The 17,651-nt window shown below is 36.3% G+C and overlaps 1 protein-coding gene across 11 annotated transcripts in view; it reads right to left on the bottom strand.

Moving 5' to 3' along the window:
• The window catches only part of NAV3 (neuron navigator 3), a 546,625-nt gene that overhangs the window by 18,883 nt on the left and 510,091 nt on the right, over positions 1–17,651 (bottom strand). For 8 of the 11 annotated variants that reach the window (XM_040061191.2, XM_040061185.2, XM_040061184.2 and 5 more), the window contains 6 exons: positions 10,312–10,395; positions 8,573–8,684; positions 7,143–7,264; positions 6,512–6,532; positions 5,168–5,340; positions 2,641–2,794 (listed from right to left, as the gene is read on the bottom strand). In XM_040061191.2, coding sequence (XP_039917125.1) covers positions 2,641–2,794; positions 5,168–5,340; positions 6,512–6,532; positions 7,143–7,264; positions 8,573–8,684; positions 10,312–10,395 — 666 coding nt within the window. The remainder of the gene's footprint in view (positions 1–2,640; positions 2,795–5,167; positions 5,341–6,511; positions 6,533–7,142; positions 7,265–8,572; positions 8,685–10,311; positions 10,396–17,651) is intronic. The other 3 variants (XM_040061187.2, XM_040061188.2, XM_040061195.2) reach the window with 1 other exon arrangement.

Below are 17,651 nucleotides of genomic sequence, written 5' to 3'. Positions count from 1 at the left end.
ACAGATGAATCAGAACAACTGGAATTTTTTTAGCTAAATCCTCTGTGGTGCCAAGTGATTACTGAATGCACAATAATAAAATAAAAACTTAGCCTGGGAACAGCCTGGTGCCAGCTAAATCTAGCTTCCAAAGTGCATTACAAAGCAACTGTTTATTCTTGCAGATGGTTCTGCACATCAGATTTAATTCTACATTCACTATCACACTGCTAAAAAGCCCCATTTTTTATGGAGGCTGCACAGTTATATTATACAAGCAAAAACATAAGGGATAGATAGCATCAAAAAAAACCCCTGCTACAGATACAAAAAGATTAGATCACACACAAAGGTGAGGAGACAGTGAAAGGGAAGGGACAAACCAGCAAAGCAGTAACAGAAGGTAATAGATATGTGCATTAGTTTAGTCTAGGATTTAGGGTTCAAACAGTTTAGGGTTCAAATCAGGAACCATTCTGCAATTTACGCTGATTAATTACACAACTCTTAGCAGTCTTGAATTCACCTGAGCTTTGGTTTTTAAGGCGCTTTGATTATAAAAGTATTCATGTATCACTTCCACCAGTCCTATTTTTTCCCCTTTCCAATCCTCATTAATCCTCTAAAATATCAGAGTTTGGCAGCCACAAGGTGGCTGCCTGTTCTTTTGGGCAAACTTCAGAAATGGTGTGTAGTTTTCCCCAACAGATTAGATGGCCACCGATGGCAAAAGGAGGAGTCTGCTCTCTGGCACTGGGTTGGGTATTACAGCTTTTATTCTCAAGTCCTGCTCTGCTTGCTGGAGACCTTTCCTGATGACTCCCTGATGCCAGAGAGCCCTGGTCCCTCCCCGGCCCTGCCCAGAGGCAGGGCCCAGAGGCACCACCCAATCAGGGAGAAGTGGGAGGGGAACAGAGTTAGGTTACATTTCAGTGTGGGGGGATGGGCTCTGCTGGGCAAGGAGAGATCACATGATACATAGAAAAAACATTACAAATCTGATGAAATATAAACCCAATTAATGCATTACAACAATGGTGATTACCAGTAACAACATCTCAACTAGTTGCCTCTGCCCAGATTTGAGGAAGTTTACACTTTGGAGAGCTGTGCCTAGAGTAGACTCCTCCCTCTGGGGAGTTCACCTGGCTCAGGTACTCATCTCCCACTATGAGACTGTCATCAGATGATAAGCCTTCACATCCTTTTCTCCACCAGTGTAATTAACTGTATTCTATTCCTCATAGTTCCTTAAAACCCTTCAGTGCCTCAAGATCAATGCCTTACTTATGTCTGGACAAATGAAACCATATTTATGGACCAGTTTTGATAATTCCCTCTAATTGAAGTTCAGCCAAGTATCCCACAGTAATGTTGGCACCTGGGATGATGGCAGGTACCCTAGGTGTTTAAAGTCTGGCTGAGACTGATACAGGCATTGTGTAAACAAAGAGGTCTAGAAAAGACATCAAGCATACAATTTCTGTATGATGAAGTTATGAAATCAGGTGCTAGGGGCATCTACAAAAAAGTGCCTAAAGGTGCACCTGACCTAAGCACCCAACACAGAGCAATTCAGCTGGAAAGGCACTGGGCCGGATTCAGCTGTGCAAATGTGGGTTTCCAGTGGCATGACAAACATGGTCTTCCATGGAAGAATGCTGAACTGACATGTCCTGTGCAGATGCAAGTACTTGAGGCTGGTTCAAATGGTAAGAAATGCCTATGGTCAGAGAACTCCATTTCACCTTCTGTACCCATTTTGGGGTAATTTTAGGATAGCTCTTTAGCCTTCACTACTACAGGACTAAAACTCGATTGAATACAACAGAAGTTTATCATGCAGCTCATTCCTTGAGACAGCCAACCCTGTCTCAACCTGAATCCCCAATCCATGGCCTTGATTCTGTTCCCAAAATGCAGATATATAGTGCCTTCAGGGATGACGTAGGTAACTTAGCTGCCATTCCAGAAGGGCCCAGTTCCACTGAAGGACCTATGTCATACTGTGTGAATATTATAGATACTTTTGGGCACCCACCATGGTACTGGGCATTTGCCTGTAAGCAACAGTCAGGTCCCATAAAGCTCAGTGCTCCACTGAAGAATATTGCCATTCTTTTCAGCCTCATGAAAGGGAACATCTTCTAATGAAAAATGTATTCATGAAGGAATTCAAGCAATGTAACAAAATAATGTAGCAAAATTTAATGATGCTGGATACAGTACTTAGTTCAATTTTACATTCTTTGCCTTGGCAGCCATAACTGAGTTAGGAATCAGAAATGATGAAAGAGTATGCACATAACATCCTGTCCCCCTTCATGGCTCAAGGATTTAAAAGACTGTAGAAATCACTTTTTGATCTGCTTCTCTGTCATGTTGCTTACCCTAGTCACAGTCTTGAGATAATAAATATCCTTTGGGCAGGGATTATGTTTTCTTCCGTATCACATTTTAGCTATTAATATACATGCTAAGAATACCTTTTTATTATAAGGTGAACACTTATCATACCCATCCTTCAGAGGTACTATCAATCCAGGAATTTACTTTGTTTTGACAGTTTTTTGGTGCCTGAAACAAAGTACTGGGAAAGGAAGTACACCAGTCATACCTTTGGTGTGCATCTCTGTCATCACTTAAAGCTACTGCACTGACCTGCATGCGGTTCATGGCTTCCCGGATCTGATCCAGATGGTGTGCAGAGCTGAGGGCTTCCAGACGAATATCTGTTAATTTTAGCTCCTTCTCCCTCAGCTCGCTTTTTAGCTGGAGAATAATTTCAGCCTCTGCCTCTGTGCACTCACAGATCCTAAAAAGGAGCAGGAAACAGGCAGGAGATTAAAGGAAGGTTCTCTCTCCAAAACAGTGTCATTATTAAATATCAAAGAACAGAAAAATGCTTGCTGCTGGTGAAACCTATGAGTGAAGAAAGAAACATATCAAAGAAACATGAAAATGATCAAACTGCAAATTAAAAAAGAAAAAAAAAAAAAGCCCTCTGCAGAAGAAGTGATCAGATTGCTTTATACTTTTTTAGTTTAGCTCACTATGGTGAAAAAAAATTCTTAACTACTTTTCAGGTATTGTTTTTTGAGTGTGTATCATCCACTGGTATTAACAGGATTTTATACTCTCATAATTGCTTTGGTGCGAAGTGTATGATTTCTCTACGTAACAATAGTCAGAACCAAAGTGTGCTGATTAAACTGTGCTGCTGATATCTATTATTTGTTAGGAATCAATATTTTCTCTCTGATTTGACTATTACATAAACATACAGTCCTTGAATTTATGGTCTAGAAGATTTTGATCTGTAATGGTTTTGATTTGTGATGGCTGATGTTTTGCCTATAGCCTGTCATTTTGTAATGTATAATCTATGAAATCATGTGGGTTGGTTTTGGGTTTTTTTTCCTTGAAGACTGGATTACCATGTGTTTATTTTTCAAGAGCATTTATTTTAAGGGAAGAAACCATTATATTGTAAGAAAAGGTTGAAACATGACTGGCTCAGGGACCCACAACTGTTCATCTCATGTCAGACTGTTTTGCCTCTTTGTATCCTCATCAGAACCACCAGTAGAAAACAAACCACTGAATTCTGGCTACATTGTTACACTAAGCAGTATTTCCAGTAAATTCAGTAAATATTATTTGTTCTTTATTACTGTGACTATAAATAGTTAATATTTGCAGAAAAAATTCAATACGATTTTATGAAAATAAGTATTATTATTGTGATTATTACCTCTAATATTAAAAACCCAGACAACCAACCAACCAACGAACCAAAAAAAACCCCACCAAAAAACAAAACCCAAAAACCCCTAAAGTTCAGCATTTAGTTGCCAGAATGCATGCAAATGCATTTTGGGAAAAGAAGATGCAGCACTCCTCAGGTCAGCAGTTGGGTATACAACTCCATGCCCCACACTCAGTTTTACCGGGATCTATGCTTGTAGACCACTCGACCGTTTTGCCTTTTCTTTGATGCCCAGACTAGAGATGACCTGCACACACATGTATTAGACAGATGCAATTGGAAAAAGTAAAGGTAATGGTTTAGAACACGAGACTCGGTCAAGAAAATATATGAAGAAATCGTAAACAAAGGGAAGATGAAAAAGTTCATGGCAAATAAAATATATGTAAAATAGAGGAAGAAAAATAATTAATATAATTCAAAACATGCACAGATATTTTAAATATGATTAAAAATTAATAAAGATATACACTAGGATTTTTTTCCCCAAATATTATGGTACAGCTTTTTCTGTGATATGTCCATACCTGCCTATGCTAAGCAAATAAGAAATGAAATTTTATTTCTATGCATGTTCCATTTATTATCTAATAAAACAGACATGAGACTAGACTTCCTTGAGTGCCTTAAGAAAGGGTAGTTGTGACCTGATTATTCTCAATTAGGAGAAGGAAAGTAAAGCTAGCATCAGTAGTAGGCATTTTTTGGTTCAAAGAGGTTGATTTCCTCATATTAGAAAGAGTTATGAGTTTAATAGAATGAAAAAAACCCACAGAGAAATATGAATAAGAGCTGGGAACTCTATAAGAACATATCAGATCTTAAAAAAATACTGAAGAAATGGGACAGCTGTTGACTGATGCCTTGTTCTCAGACCTGAAACTTTAAGGGTGGTGATTTAAATAAAATATAAAAGTAAAATTCCACAAAAATCCCAATTTGATAAAAGAGAGAAAATAAATTAAAAATTATATACATCAGTAGCTACAAAGTAGATAAAATAATAACAGGAGAAATTAGTATACTGTAAAAATTCATAGCCACCCCACCTGGAAAAGAACATACATTTTTAGAATGTAATGAAAAAAAGAAACAAGTAAACTGTAGCACTTGGCCTTTACTAAGTGGTTACAGTAGAGTTGCTAATGGTGCAGGGAGAGCACAACATAAGCTTTTGGAAGTTTGGATGGCTAGGTGATTTTGGGCAAGGTCTGCAAAGGGAGGAAAGATTAAGACTGAATAAAGAGCTGCTGCAGAACCAGTGTGTAAATGGTGAAACTCATGAGAAAACTGGCAAATGGATGGAGGAGGTCAGGATTAAAAGATCAAAGCTGTTGACAATGGTTTCTGAACTGCAAATGGCCATGCTGGAGGAGGTCTGTTGCCCAGCCCATCCCATTTGCGAAGAGAGACACTTACGCAGATGCTGACTGTGATGGTTTCATTGACGTTGCTGCACACTCTTCTGAGCTGTGAGGCAATTTAGGTGAGGAAGGAAGAGAGGAATCTGTCAGCTCTTCTATGTCTGAATGTGAAGAAGGAGGTTTGGTGGACTTTTTCTTTCCAAAGGCCTGTTTGAAAGAGCTTCTTAGCTGGAAAACAAAGAGCTTCTTAGCTGGAGAGCAAGATTATTTTCCTCATCACAGCACTTTGTGTGCAGCTCATGTTTTGAAGAGTTAGTTTGCAGATGCCATCCTAGCCACTGCCTGAGGTCAGTATGCAGAAGCAAGGTATTAACATATGCAACATGGTATCTCTAAAAACATGATACAGTGCTTTGTTTTGACTTCATTAATCCAGCGCAGTGCAAAAGTAATGCTATGGAAAAAGTGCAGGACCGAGATTAACAGCTGTTGGGGAGGGGTGCTCATTTAAAGCCATTAAGCCCCAGTGGAATCCCATCCCCATGGCACTCCCTTCAAGGGGTGGCTTTAAATAACCACTTTGCATCTAGGTAGAGGCAGTACTAAATGCTGAAATCAAAATACAAGTCCAATTTACAGGGATTGTCAATTTATTTTCCCCATTAAAACTTTGAATGGTCAAACTATGCAAATGCTATGATTTGGATCACAATCAAGAGGATCTAAGCTGGGACATGAGGTTTGCCTTGTACTATTGAGAAGAATGTTAGCTGAAAGGTATGTACTGCTTGTTGCAGTTTTCTTTAGAGTGGTAAGATCTCTGAATGTACAAGCATTGCCTTTTCCCTCTAGAAGCTTGTATCCAGTATTAAAAAGGGACAGAATAGCCAAAGAGCCATTTATTTCAGAAGCCAAGACAACAGTTTTATCTGCAGTTAAAATTAACTAGCTCATTTATTCATACCTTTGTCTAAATACAGAATTTACTAATCTTAGGAAAAATACTGGGTTTATTTTTATTTTCAGAAAGTTGTTCTGATCAAAACTGTACAGAACACAATGAACCAGCTGGTACATCGGTGAAAAAATGAAGATTTCAAACGTATTATTCTCATGATATAATTGGAGAGTGGGGAGTGTGACCGCTGATCTTAATGAGAAACAATATTCAAGTCCTTTCCAGCTCTTGATGTCTGATGAGAAAGAAATGGATTTTGGCTACACTCCCCCTTTCTATAGCCTAAACTTTGAGATTAAAATGAATAAAGACAAACTGAGAAGACATACAGGATAATCTGGTTTTAGAAGGTATAAAAGCCTACTGCCAAAATAAATAGCAATCATGCCAAGATAGGGTTTTTTACAAATGCATGCCAACTTTTCCATGGTTTATATTCACCTCACTTCCTCTAGAGTTCACCTTGCAGAAACATGAAAGAGTGTTGAATTACAAATCAAGGGAATGAAGGCTCATCAGTATTTTAAAACAAATGTTTATGCAGATGATATTTAAAAACAATAAAAACATATTTTCTGATTCTTTACTGAAAGTATTTAATTAAATCTTTAGCAGTATGTGTATGTTTTGGCTGAGAAACCTCTTAATTTCTTTAAACACCATACTAATTTTAAGCAAGAATTCTTAACCGATTTCAACTCCCTCCATAGCTGGGTAGCATATTTGAGTCAAGCTGTTGAACCAAACACCAACTGAAGAATAATCAAACAGGGTTTCAGTGTGGCCCAGAGGTAGTTCTGGTCACAACAGCTATTTTAAATTGATGTTGTTTTGTTGTAGTAATTGTTGCTTGTACTTCTGTTTGTTTTAATTACTCTGACTTATGCAAATAAAACCCTGCTGATAGTCAATTTTAGTTTGCTGGTAGTGTCACAGTATGGATACACATGAATTTCTTGATATCCATCTGGCCCCACAAGAACATTGTAGATGAAATGGACCATTATGTTAGTCAGACACTAGGAAATGACGAAATAGCTAAAAGAAATGTTTAAACCTGCTGAGTACTTACCCAGTTTTTCTTTTTCTTTTTTTTGGAATCAGCATCATTACCACTTCCAATACTTGAATGACTTGTAGCACTGTTGATACTGGAAACACTTTCTGAAGAATGTTGCCGCCTTATACGTAAATCTAAAGAAAAGAAGTAACTGTGAAATCTGTTTCTGCTCCAAAATAATAAAAATTCTTACATTTATGCAGCATCTTCCTCCTCTTCCTCCTCCTAAATGAACATAAATGGCATTGATGCTTGCAGTGGCTCAGATTCAAGCTATTGAAGCCCGTGAAAAATTACATAGGGACCAAGGGGGATGCATACAGTTAGTCCAAAACTTAGGGGCTTTGCCAAACAAGGCTGTTCTTGCCCTGAAGGCAATGACCCTTCACAGCAATCTATGCACATGTATCCTCATAGCTGAGCACATGGATTACTTTGACATATCAGTGCCACATGTATTACAGTTCTGAGGAGTGTAGGCACTACTCGATTTGTAACAGCCCTAAACAGTGTTCAGATGCTACCTTCTAATAAACCATGATGGAAAGAAACAGGCAGGAGTTCATTAAAAATTAATGAAACAAAATAATCTGGAAGTGGAGAATATTAAAGATGGTTGGTGAGGCTTCTAAGTTTCAATTTCTTAAAAGTGTCTGCTAACTATATCTTAATCACTGGAAATTATTCTTCCAGAATGTGCCCACTAATACCAAAGGAAATTACTTTTTAGATTATTTTCTACTTCCTAGAAATTCGCTTTGCTACACTCAAGTCATGCAGTTAAATGACCTTAAGGAAAACACCTAAATAATGACCTCTCTAATGGAAGATCAGTAACACTCTCAAAAACGAATACTGCAATTATTTTTTTTTTCAAGTAATTCCTTTGCTGTTGCTTATCAGTAGGCACTTTTGAAGTACATATTTATCATGCAGTATCTGCCTAACTGCAATGGCAAATTAATTCAACATCTGGAATGTAAAACCTGCTTTCCTGCTCTGACCTTAGCACTTTATGAAGCGCTTAATGTTGTCAGTCCATCTCTTACCAACGAGAACACCAATTTACAAAGCTGCAACTTTGGATTCCCAAGCTACAACCATGTTACACTGTGAGACTTCACTTGTGTCTCGGGTGTATTTCATTACTCAATTGCAGGGACATGCTTAACTCTCAATCAATTCCTGGCCACCCAGCTCTAGGAAGATACAGCTCCAGGAACTTTGGCAGACAGGAAACTTGTCCAAGGTTTCCAGCTCTGGAAATACCACAGGTATGCCTACCATTCACTATAGAATTTGCTTTGCCTTGCAACAGAGTTCCCAAACAACAGAAAAATTGCTGTTGCTTAGGGTTTTTTTGTTTTGTTTTGTTTTGTTTTGTTTTTTGTTTTTTCCTGGGGAGAAATTCCGCATTTATTTTGATAATGATAAACCCATACCTTTGTGGGTATGATCAGGGCCATTCAAGGCTCCTTGAATAGCAGCTTGTGCAGCAGAATTCTGGGCTTTCAGCATTTCAATTGTTTCCCTTAGCTCTATAAGTTCAGATTCCTGTGGGAACATCAAAGGGAGACCAAAATAATGGCAAAAGAACAATGTTTGTCTAAGCTAAAAGAAAAAAATTACAAGAGAAGAGTGTTCAAAATCAAGATCATGGGACTGCTTGGGTGAATAAGGGCAACAATAAAAAGAATGCATGTTTTCTCTCCAAAGATATTGAAGTCAACTAACATATTCCTTTTCATTTATTCTATATAAAGCAATCATGCTATTTTTAAGAAGAAAATATTAATTTTTAATAAGGAGTAATCGAAAAAGGGTCTCAATCACCTATTCAATATAAAATTAAGAAAAGCTCAATGACTTTATTGAAAAAGACAAACCATTTGAAGTACATCTTTTAATATGTGAGGCTACTATTTAATGGATGAATTAAAAAGATTTAATTTGTTATATGCTAATTTAATTTAAACCCCCCTGTTTAATAGAAATTGTCCTGAAAGTTGAAGAAAAATTACTCCACTTGAGTGCAGGAAATTCTGCATTAGAATGCACAGCTGATTTTTATTAAAAATATATTTTATTATTGCTTTTATAAGCAATATTTTATTTATCACTCCCTGTCCTTCCAGTCTGTACTTATATAATTAGGGTTAAAGGAATTATACTCAACAACAGAGAAGAGAATGAAAAGAGTACGTTCTAAATCTTTTGGGAAAGAAACTTGGAGATGGTCTGTTTCAATGTCACTGCTTTACCCTTTCTGGAAAGAAAACCTTCTTATGGAATTATACTTTGTAAAATAGTTAAAAGTTTTGGTTTTAAGAAAATTCCATTGCAATTGTGTTCTTTTTCCTTCCCCCCATAAGATGAAACAAAAGCAAACAATACAAATATTTTCTACCCAGTTCATAATGAGTCTTGCCACATTTCATCTGTTGGTGCTCAATCAGATTCTGAAATGTTATTTTTGTAGACAGCTACAGACTCCAGTGGTGACTAGCAGCTCACAGATAAACAGTTTCTTTTACAGTTTGGCTCAAGGAAGCTTTTCTGTTAATTGGACATTGTTCAAAATTCATAAGGGTAGAAAGTTGCAGAAGTTCAGTCCTGGAAGGTGCTAAGCAGCTTCTCAATCCTGATCTTTTAAAAGGACTCAGATTAAATTTCTTATCAGGTTTAGAATTTTTTTCCCCTCCTTAGACAAAACAGCAGAGTGAAAACCCAAACTATTTATCTTATGGATAAGATGCCTAACCCTCGTTAACTTTCTCAATGGAGCTGTTTTTCTCTACTTAAACTTCTTTGTTTCCTGTAATTCTATTATCCTGGTGGTGCTGGGAGGCTGGAATTAAATACTGCAGCTGCTTATGGTAAGTTTTTGCTACAGGATCTTTCAGTATGGAGTAAATCAAAAGTCACACATTTTAATTGAATTCTGGAAACAAAAGATTTTATCTTCAAACTATTTTATGACACTATCTGTGTAAACCTGATGCTGCATAGTTTTTTCCAGATGCTGCTGGACATTCATGAAAATTTGATTGCAGCAACCATTAAAGAAAAATCTATCTTATGGACAGATGTCCATTTCCTTTTACTTTTTTTTTTTAAGCAAAACTCTAACATAATTTGCTGAGTGTTTTCTACATTAAAGCATCTGATTTGATAAACCTACCTTTTGTTCAGCTGTCATTGTTAGACTTTGCAATCGGCCTGTCATATTTCCCAAGCTTTTTTCAAAAGCTGCTACTAGATGAGCCTGTGAAAAAAGACAAGATTTGTCATTATAATAGGGAATTTTTCCCAGATCTATTTGATTTTTAAAATTATGTTTTTCCTGCAAGCACATTTTCTCCAGCTCTCTAATATTAGTTTAAACTCAGACTGAGCTAAGTCAGATAGATGAATCAGCCAAATGAACCCAGTGTTCCTCAAGCTTCTTTAGCCTGCAGTGAAATTAGCTCAGGTATCTGCCTAGAAATGAGTTATGGATTTAATGCCCAGCTTTAAGTTTACTGATATATTGGCCAAAAGTAGTCTGCTCTCAAAGAGAAGTCCAGGAGCAATTATTTTCAATTACTGGACACTTCAAAACAGAAATTCAAGTACTTTATCTTGAAAAGCAAATTTTAACTTCATGAATAAAAGAGTTTGGAAAAATCCTGAGCCTCAAACAAAAAATATCACAGTTAATTTTATGTAATTGCTTGGTCTATTAATATTATATTGATCATATATGTGTGTGTATAAAATATATTTTGTAAAATATAACATTTATAAGGAGCGAAAATGTAAATATAAAATAAAATCTTGAAAGCTGGAAGTCTTCTCAGTATGAAAAGCAATAAAGTTGAATCAGATAAATCCTTTTTTTTTTTTTTAAAAAAAAAAACCAAAACAAAACAAAACAAAAAAAAAACCAAAAAAACCAAAAACAACCAGCATCCTATACTGTATGCAAGCTGAATTTATACAAATGATATTTCATCAGATCTAACTGGCACTGAGCTTTGTAGGCAAAGAAGAGCAAGTGGTCATAAAAATCCTAATATGCTTAGCTAGCTTGTACAGCCAAGGGAAAGTCATGGTATAATTTTTAAGGAAGTCCAAATAATTCCATCCATTTCTCTCCCAACATCAAATAGTAGAATCATAAGGAAATGCTTATTTTCTCATTACCATCTCAAAAGTGGTAATAGACAAAGTCTCCAAACATTGGCACTTGGAAATATAACTCAAACCCACCACATTTATATGCACAAATGGATTAACTGAGCTTCCTCACTGAGGAAATTTAGTTTTAATATAGCAGTGCAGGCACACACAGTGCCTGGAAAAAATTTCAGTTGCAGATTTGCATGCTTTTACAAGCATAGTTGAAATTGTTTGAATGTATGTGGTTGTACGGAATCAGAGGTATAACCAAGAAAAAACATGGTTCAAAAAAGGATTTTGCTCTGCATTTTAGGAGACGGAAACCTTGCTCTGTATATTATCCCTCAAATAGAAGAAGATTACCATATATCTAATGGTGGGCTACTTCAGCATCACCACTTCAGAGATGTTATATTGATGAGTGACATTTGTGTTTTGTAAATAATTTTAAATTGCTATAAATATTTAGGTATCTTGAAAGCCACTTATTTTACTCTTATTAAACTTGCTAAAAGTTTGCTCCTGTTAACTACACTATTAATATACTTAAATATACTTAATTACTTACGGGTATAGTGGTCAATCTACCTGTTTTCTGCATCTGAAGGGATATCCTTTTGGTAAAGGACACATACCACAAGGACTAACTCCATATAAACATGACACTAGATAAATATGCAATCTCTTAAAGATTCATTAGTTATTGTATATATTCATATTTTAACATTTTTAACTTAGGCTACATTCTTGAAGTTATAATATTTCATAAAGTGAACCTGGAAACCTGTCAATCAATACTACAGCCTTTGGTTGTTTTTACTACTCTATTCCTCAGAGAAAATAAAAGTAACTGTTTTTAAAACTTACTTTTAACTTTTTAATTAGCTACATGTTAAAAATAGCCATACTAATCCATAGTGTTTTATTTCCAAAGACAATGACCACAGACCTAAAACACTACCAGAGACAAAATAGATGCACTACTACAGAATTTTAGCCAAATGTCTCTTCATTACTTTTGTTTAACAGGAAACTAATGGAGCTCACTGTTCCCTGCCTCATAAAAAAAAATCTATGGCTTGGCTGATGGCCCATGGTTCTGCTTTACTCTGAGAATTACAGTGGGGACTGAGGGCTTGAAAGTAGAATAATTTGTTTAATTATGCATTGCTTTTGTCCTGTTCTAGCAATTAGACTGCAGTAACCACAGTACTTTGGTACCAAACTATGCATACTTGTGCAAAGTATTTTTCTATTCCATAACTACAAATTCATCCCCTATTGTACACGAATAGACAACAAAGAATTTATAGGAAAAATTAAGTACTAAAAAGCAGCATTAAAAATGTCATCAAAGGTCACTGAAACTGTTATTTTCTGACAGCCATTAAGAGAAGGACAGCCATGTCACAAGGATTCTAACTAAAATTCAGCCAGTGACAGAGTACATTACCTTCTTGGAATATTATACCAAGCTTTTTGCATCATAAATGTAATTGGATCAAGATGATGCATTTTTCCTAACTCATTTCAAATACAGACTATTAGGTCTTGATTTGCTAATATAAAGAAATGTAATTCAAAGTCCCATTGACCAAAAACTATTCAGGAAAAAAAAGAACCCTTTTAATTGCATTGTTCATTACTTTAAATGTTTATTACCAGACTGCACTCTTCTACTGAAATATAACTTTACATTCAGAGTAATAAACTGTTCTGTCTTTCTCCATGGTAGCTAATATTCATTTAGGGAATGAATGTCTAGCGAACTCCTACTTGAAAACTTCAGCAGATTTTCTCAACAGAAATACTGTACATCAGAAGAAGAAAATTTAGTTTGAAAGAGGCTAAATTATCAGTATACTTATATGTGTGTTGAAGTATACATAAAATATATATATATATGTATATATTCCCATTTGAGATCAGGCTTCACATTTGAACAGTTAAATGCAGAATAATTCATGAAACAAAGCAAAAAAGAAAAAAAGTATCTGTGTCTTTAACAATGTTCAGCAGAAATTAAAAATTCTAATTAGAAACTTTTTTCCCACTTAAAAATTTGGTCATTTATTTTGATTGGATTGCTAATCCTCAATTTCTGAGGATGATTTAATTAATTTCAAAGTATCCATTCTTGTAAAAATATTTAGGAATTGTTTTGTTTTTTTAAGACACATTAGAAATCTGTGTGTTAGATTCAGTAGTTTTATTCATGGCATACACACATCCTTGCAATACTTCAAAGAGTAGCCTGGATATTACATGTGCTTTATCTAATGCTCGTTCTAAAGTAAAAATATGTCTTCACAATTGAATGTAGTATTTGTCTTTGAAAAAAGACATCCTGGAATCAGAGTTAAGCAATTGGGCATTACTTGAAATATGTCTGCAGCAAAATATATCCAGCATTGACATCACATATATATTCGATACACAGACGTACAGCTCTTATATATGAATTAATTTTGTCTTCTATTAACATGTGAAATGCCCGTTGGAAATAGTCAAAGAGATATATGCTTAGGGAATGACTTCAGTGCTAAGATGACAGATTTGATTTTAAACATTCCCTTAGTAAACTATCCCGGCCAGGCAAACCCCAAATACCTCAGCTCTCAGGTTTATAGCCTATCCTGACCATGTGGTTCACATATGAAACATCTGTCTTCCAACACACTTTGGGACTTGATCTGTGGCATTCAGATTTATAAGGCAAAGGTAAATAAAGTTCCTCCCACGTGATGCTGCTGAATGAAAGGAGGTGTGAAAGGCCGGAAGAGATCGGGTTGATTGCAAGCAGCAACTGTACATCTGGTGACCTCTTCTTTTTGCTGCCTGCTAACATCTTGTTGCTTGGCTGTAGGATAGCAGTTCAGAGCTGGCCAAACAAGAGCATTAGCCAGCAAATCCTCTCCCCTTTCCACTGCCATCCTGGCTCTACTACAGTGTGCAAGCATGCACCCCTCAGCTTTATACAGTACAAAGCAGTGATCAAAGTCCCTCTGAACAGACTGGGTCAGGCTCCTCACTGGAATTTGAGCCCTTGTCAGTCACATATGGAGTCTGCTGGTTGGACATTTTCTGCACTGAAAGCAGGCTTTTTCTGAATTAGGATTGAGATTTACCCTTCAGTCACACTAAGACAGATACCAGGGGTAAAGCAAGAATCTCAGAGAAAATCTGTAAATTAAGCATCCAAACGACAGCTGGACCCAGCTTGAATTTAATCATATGCAAGCAAAACACTAGCACTTCGGGGTTAATCAAATGAAATAAACTGCTGAAGTTAAGCCAACAAAACCTAAACAACAAATGAAGCCAAATAAGAAAATTTTCAGCAGTGTTTTCAATAATGCCTGAGAAATGCTGTAAATTCCAATTGACAGATTTTGGTATAAAATATTGTATCAAGAAAAGGCTTGATAAAATCAATCAATAAAATCAATAAAAGGCTTGATTAAATTTCAACTTGCCAGTCTTTTAATGACTTATGTACTAAAGTCACCAATAGTCTTCTGTGGAGAAGCAAGGAAAGGCACAAATAGTGTTGAAATGAGCTGAATTAGATGCTCTATTTTTCACTCACATGCAATACTTGTGCTCAGTTATACACAGGGAAATGCTAACAAGAAATTCACATAGAGATGAACTATGAGGGAACAAGATTTATAGCTATTAACAGTTTCCTTCTCCAGACCACAGCAAGGCAAAAAGTGCCACCTATTTTCAGACAATGGAGGTATGGAAATTAGGACGAGCTTAGTATTAATGCTAAGATAAAGGCATTTGTAGTAAAAGTATCAGAAAGGACAGAGCTTTTTTTTGGTTAGCAAAGTCACCACAAAAGATACTCCATTCATACACTTCTCTGTCTGCCAGAGACAGATGTACTGACAGAGAATACAGGCAGTGATCAAAATTTTCTCAATTAAACTTAATGTTGGTTCAAGTTTTAGCCTTACTGATGAGCAAATGTGACTCAATATGAGGATCACAGTAGTATTATCCATGTAGAGATTTGATTTTTTTCTGTGAGAATAAATTCCAGATTTTGTGGTTAGGAATATTCCTCCTTTAGAAGGCAGTGACTGGTGAAATATGTCTCTTAAACTACAAAATAAATGATAAACGAATACATGCAAGGAACACATTGCTAAGGCAGCACAAATCCATGAAATTTAGAAAGCCATCTAGTTTTCCATAAGTTTGTCAAGTTAAATCAATTGTTTATTAATAACTGTCTGAATTTTTATGAGAAGTACTTAATAACTAGCATTTAAACATCAATTCTGTAAGTAGACTAAATTCAGTGGTTCTATCACAATTAAATAGTTGAATATACTCTCTGCTTTCAAGCTGAATTTTATTTCTGATGTTTAAGAGACACTTTGTAGAATTTCTTCTCATAAAGTGCTTGAAGGACTGACAGGAGTCAAACATTTAAGCAGTCTCTTTTGATTGTTTGGATTCATGTGGAAGTGTTGTTTTAATACTTTACAAGTTCTGTACCAGAAACAGCAGAGAATGAACTCAGGACCAGGTTTATTGCAAAATACTTTTCAATTTTTTGGTTTTTGTAAAGTATGTATCTCATGAGAACATCCTGCCAAAAATATTTACTCCCTATATACAGTAATATCGACTTTTCTTTTTAAGATGGCATTCATTGTGAATATAATTTTGCTCATGCCTGGAGATTTTGAAGCATCTAAATTTCATGCTCCTGAAAAATTTAATTTTGAAGGAATTTCTACATGTTGGGGATTTGGCAAGTGGAAAGATTTCTCTTGTATCATTTAAAAAAATGCATGTGCAAAATGGATCAGCCTTAAGGTTGCTTATAGATTTAGAATTTAAAGAATATCTCCATGGAGATGAGTTAGAAGGTGTGTAACAGTCAAAAGAACATGATTAACCAAATGTGGTGTTTCTGGATAGGCAAAACCAGATGTCTATGCATGTATCTTTTTAGCTATCCTATTGAATGTGTTACCCTTACAGTTAGATCACTAGAAAAGCATTCTTGCCAGCTGTTAAGAAGCCCAGAGGCAGTATATAGGAACAGATTTCCAGCAATCCAGTCTGATTTATACAGACGAACCCAAATTTATTACTTACCCATGTAGCTGATTTAGTTTGAGTAAAAACCAAGCCAAAACACCTGTTTTTAACTTGACTCAGTTTCTTCAAATTATGGATCAAATCTGATTATAACTGGGAGCTAGCTTTGACAATTTGTCTAGAATAAGTAATGCTTTAGAAACCATCCTGTATGGTGTTTATTAAATAGAAAGACATATTGACCAGAGGTACAATGAAGGACTTCCAAGTAAGACTGAGGAGAGATTGGACACAGTTTGTCCAAACAAACAAAATAATGGCTTCATTTCCTCAGCTGCAAAGAATGTTCTGACATCCTCAGCTTATTGCACTTGTTGCTGTATTATAGACTACTGCATTTCTGGGTTGACTGAAAAGTGATGGAGACTGAGTCATCCTTCAACTGTCCCTTTCAACACAGCAGTTAGAAAGAATATGCTAGTGTTTTCTGTTTTGAGCCAGTGGAAGGAGAGAAGGGAAAACTCTTTTCCTGCCAGCAGAGTAAAGAGAAGAGTGGTACCAGGGACCTGAGTTATCACCTGGAACAGGCACTGAGCACAAGCCTACTAAAGGCAAACTGTTTTACTGATATGACACCTCTATTTAGAATCATGAAAAGTTTTGGGTTGGGAGGGACCTTTGATGATCATCTAGTCCAACTTCTGTCTCTGGACAGACACATCTTTCACTAAATCAGGGGCTTGCTGGATAACTCCTCTGGATAACACCAGGGCACTCAGAGCCTATATGGGTGTGTCTGTGATTGTGCTGTGTCACAAGCCCAGCCAGGGGTCACCTCCCTGCGCTCCCCACTTCCATGCAGAGCTGCTGCATCTCTGCATTTGTGCTGAAAAGTGTCCTGCAGAGAACAATAGACCCACTGGCAAACACACCTACCAATAGCATGATAATTTAGCTCTTTTGACCTCTCAGTGTGGGTTTTAGTTTGTTGCTCTCACGATAGTGAATGAAGTACTGCCCAAACTGGTAAAGATGAACGTCAGAATCTAAAACATGTGAGTGAAGGAACACCATATCCAATATAGATATGCTGGCTATTCTAGCTGCACATTCTCAAATGAATAACCCAACTCAGAATCCAGATTTTGAATTTACAAACAATGCAATGTCCTACATAATCTGACTCACTAGTTCATTCTCAGTACTCAGAAGAATCTGGCAACCTACACTGCTACAGATGTACAAATATCCACAGGTGCTCTGTAGCCATCTGAACAGACGAAAAAGTGCTAAGCA

This window comes from Hirundo rustica, chromosome 4, assembly GCF_015227805.2.
Source record: "Hirundo rustica isolate bHirRus1 chromosome 4, bHirRus1.pri.v3, whole genome shotgun sequence".
NCBI classification, from domain to species: Eukaryota; Metazoa; Chordata; class Aves; order Passeriformes; family Hirundinidae; genus Hirundo; species Hirundo rustica.
The sequence above is the reverse complement of the archived record's forward strand: the minus strand, read 5'-3'. Positions and strand labels throughout refer to the sequence as shown.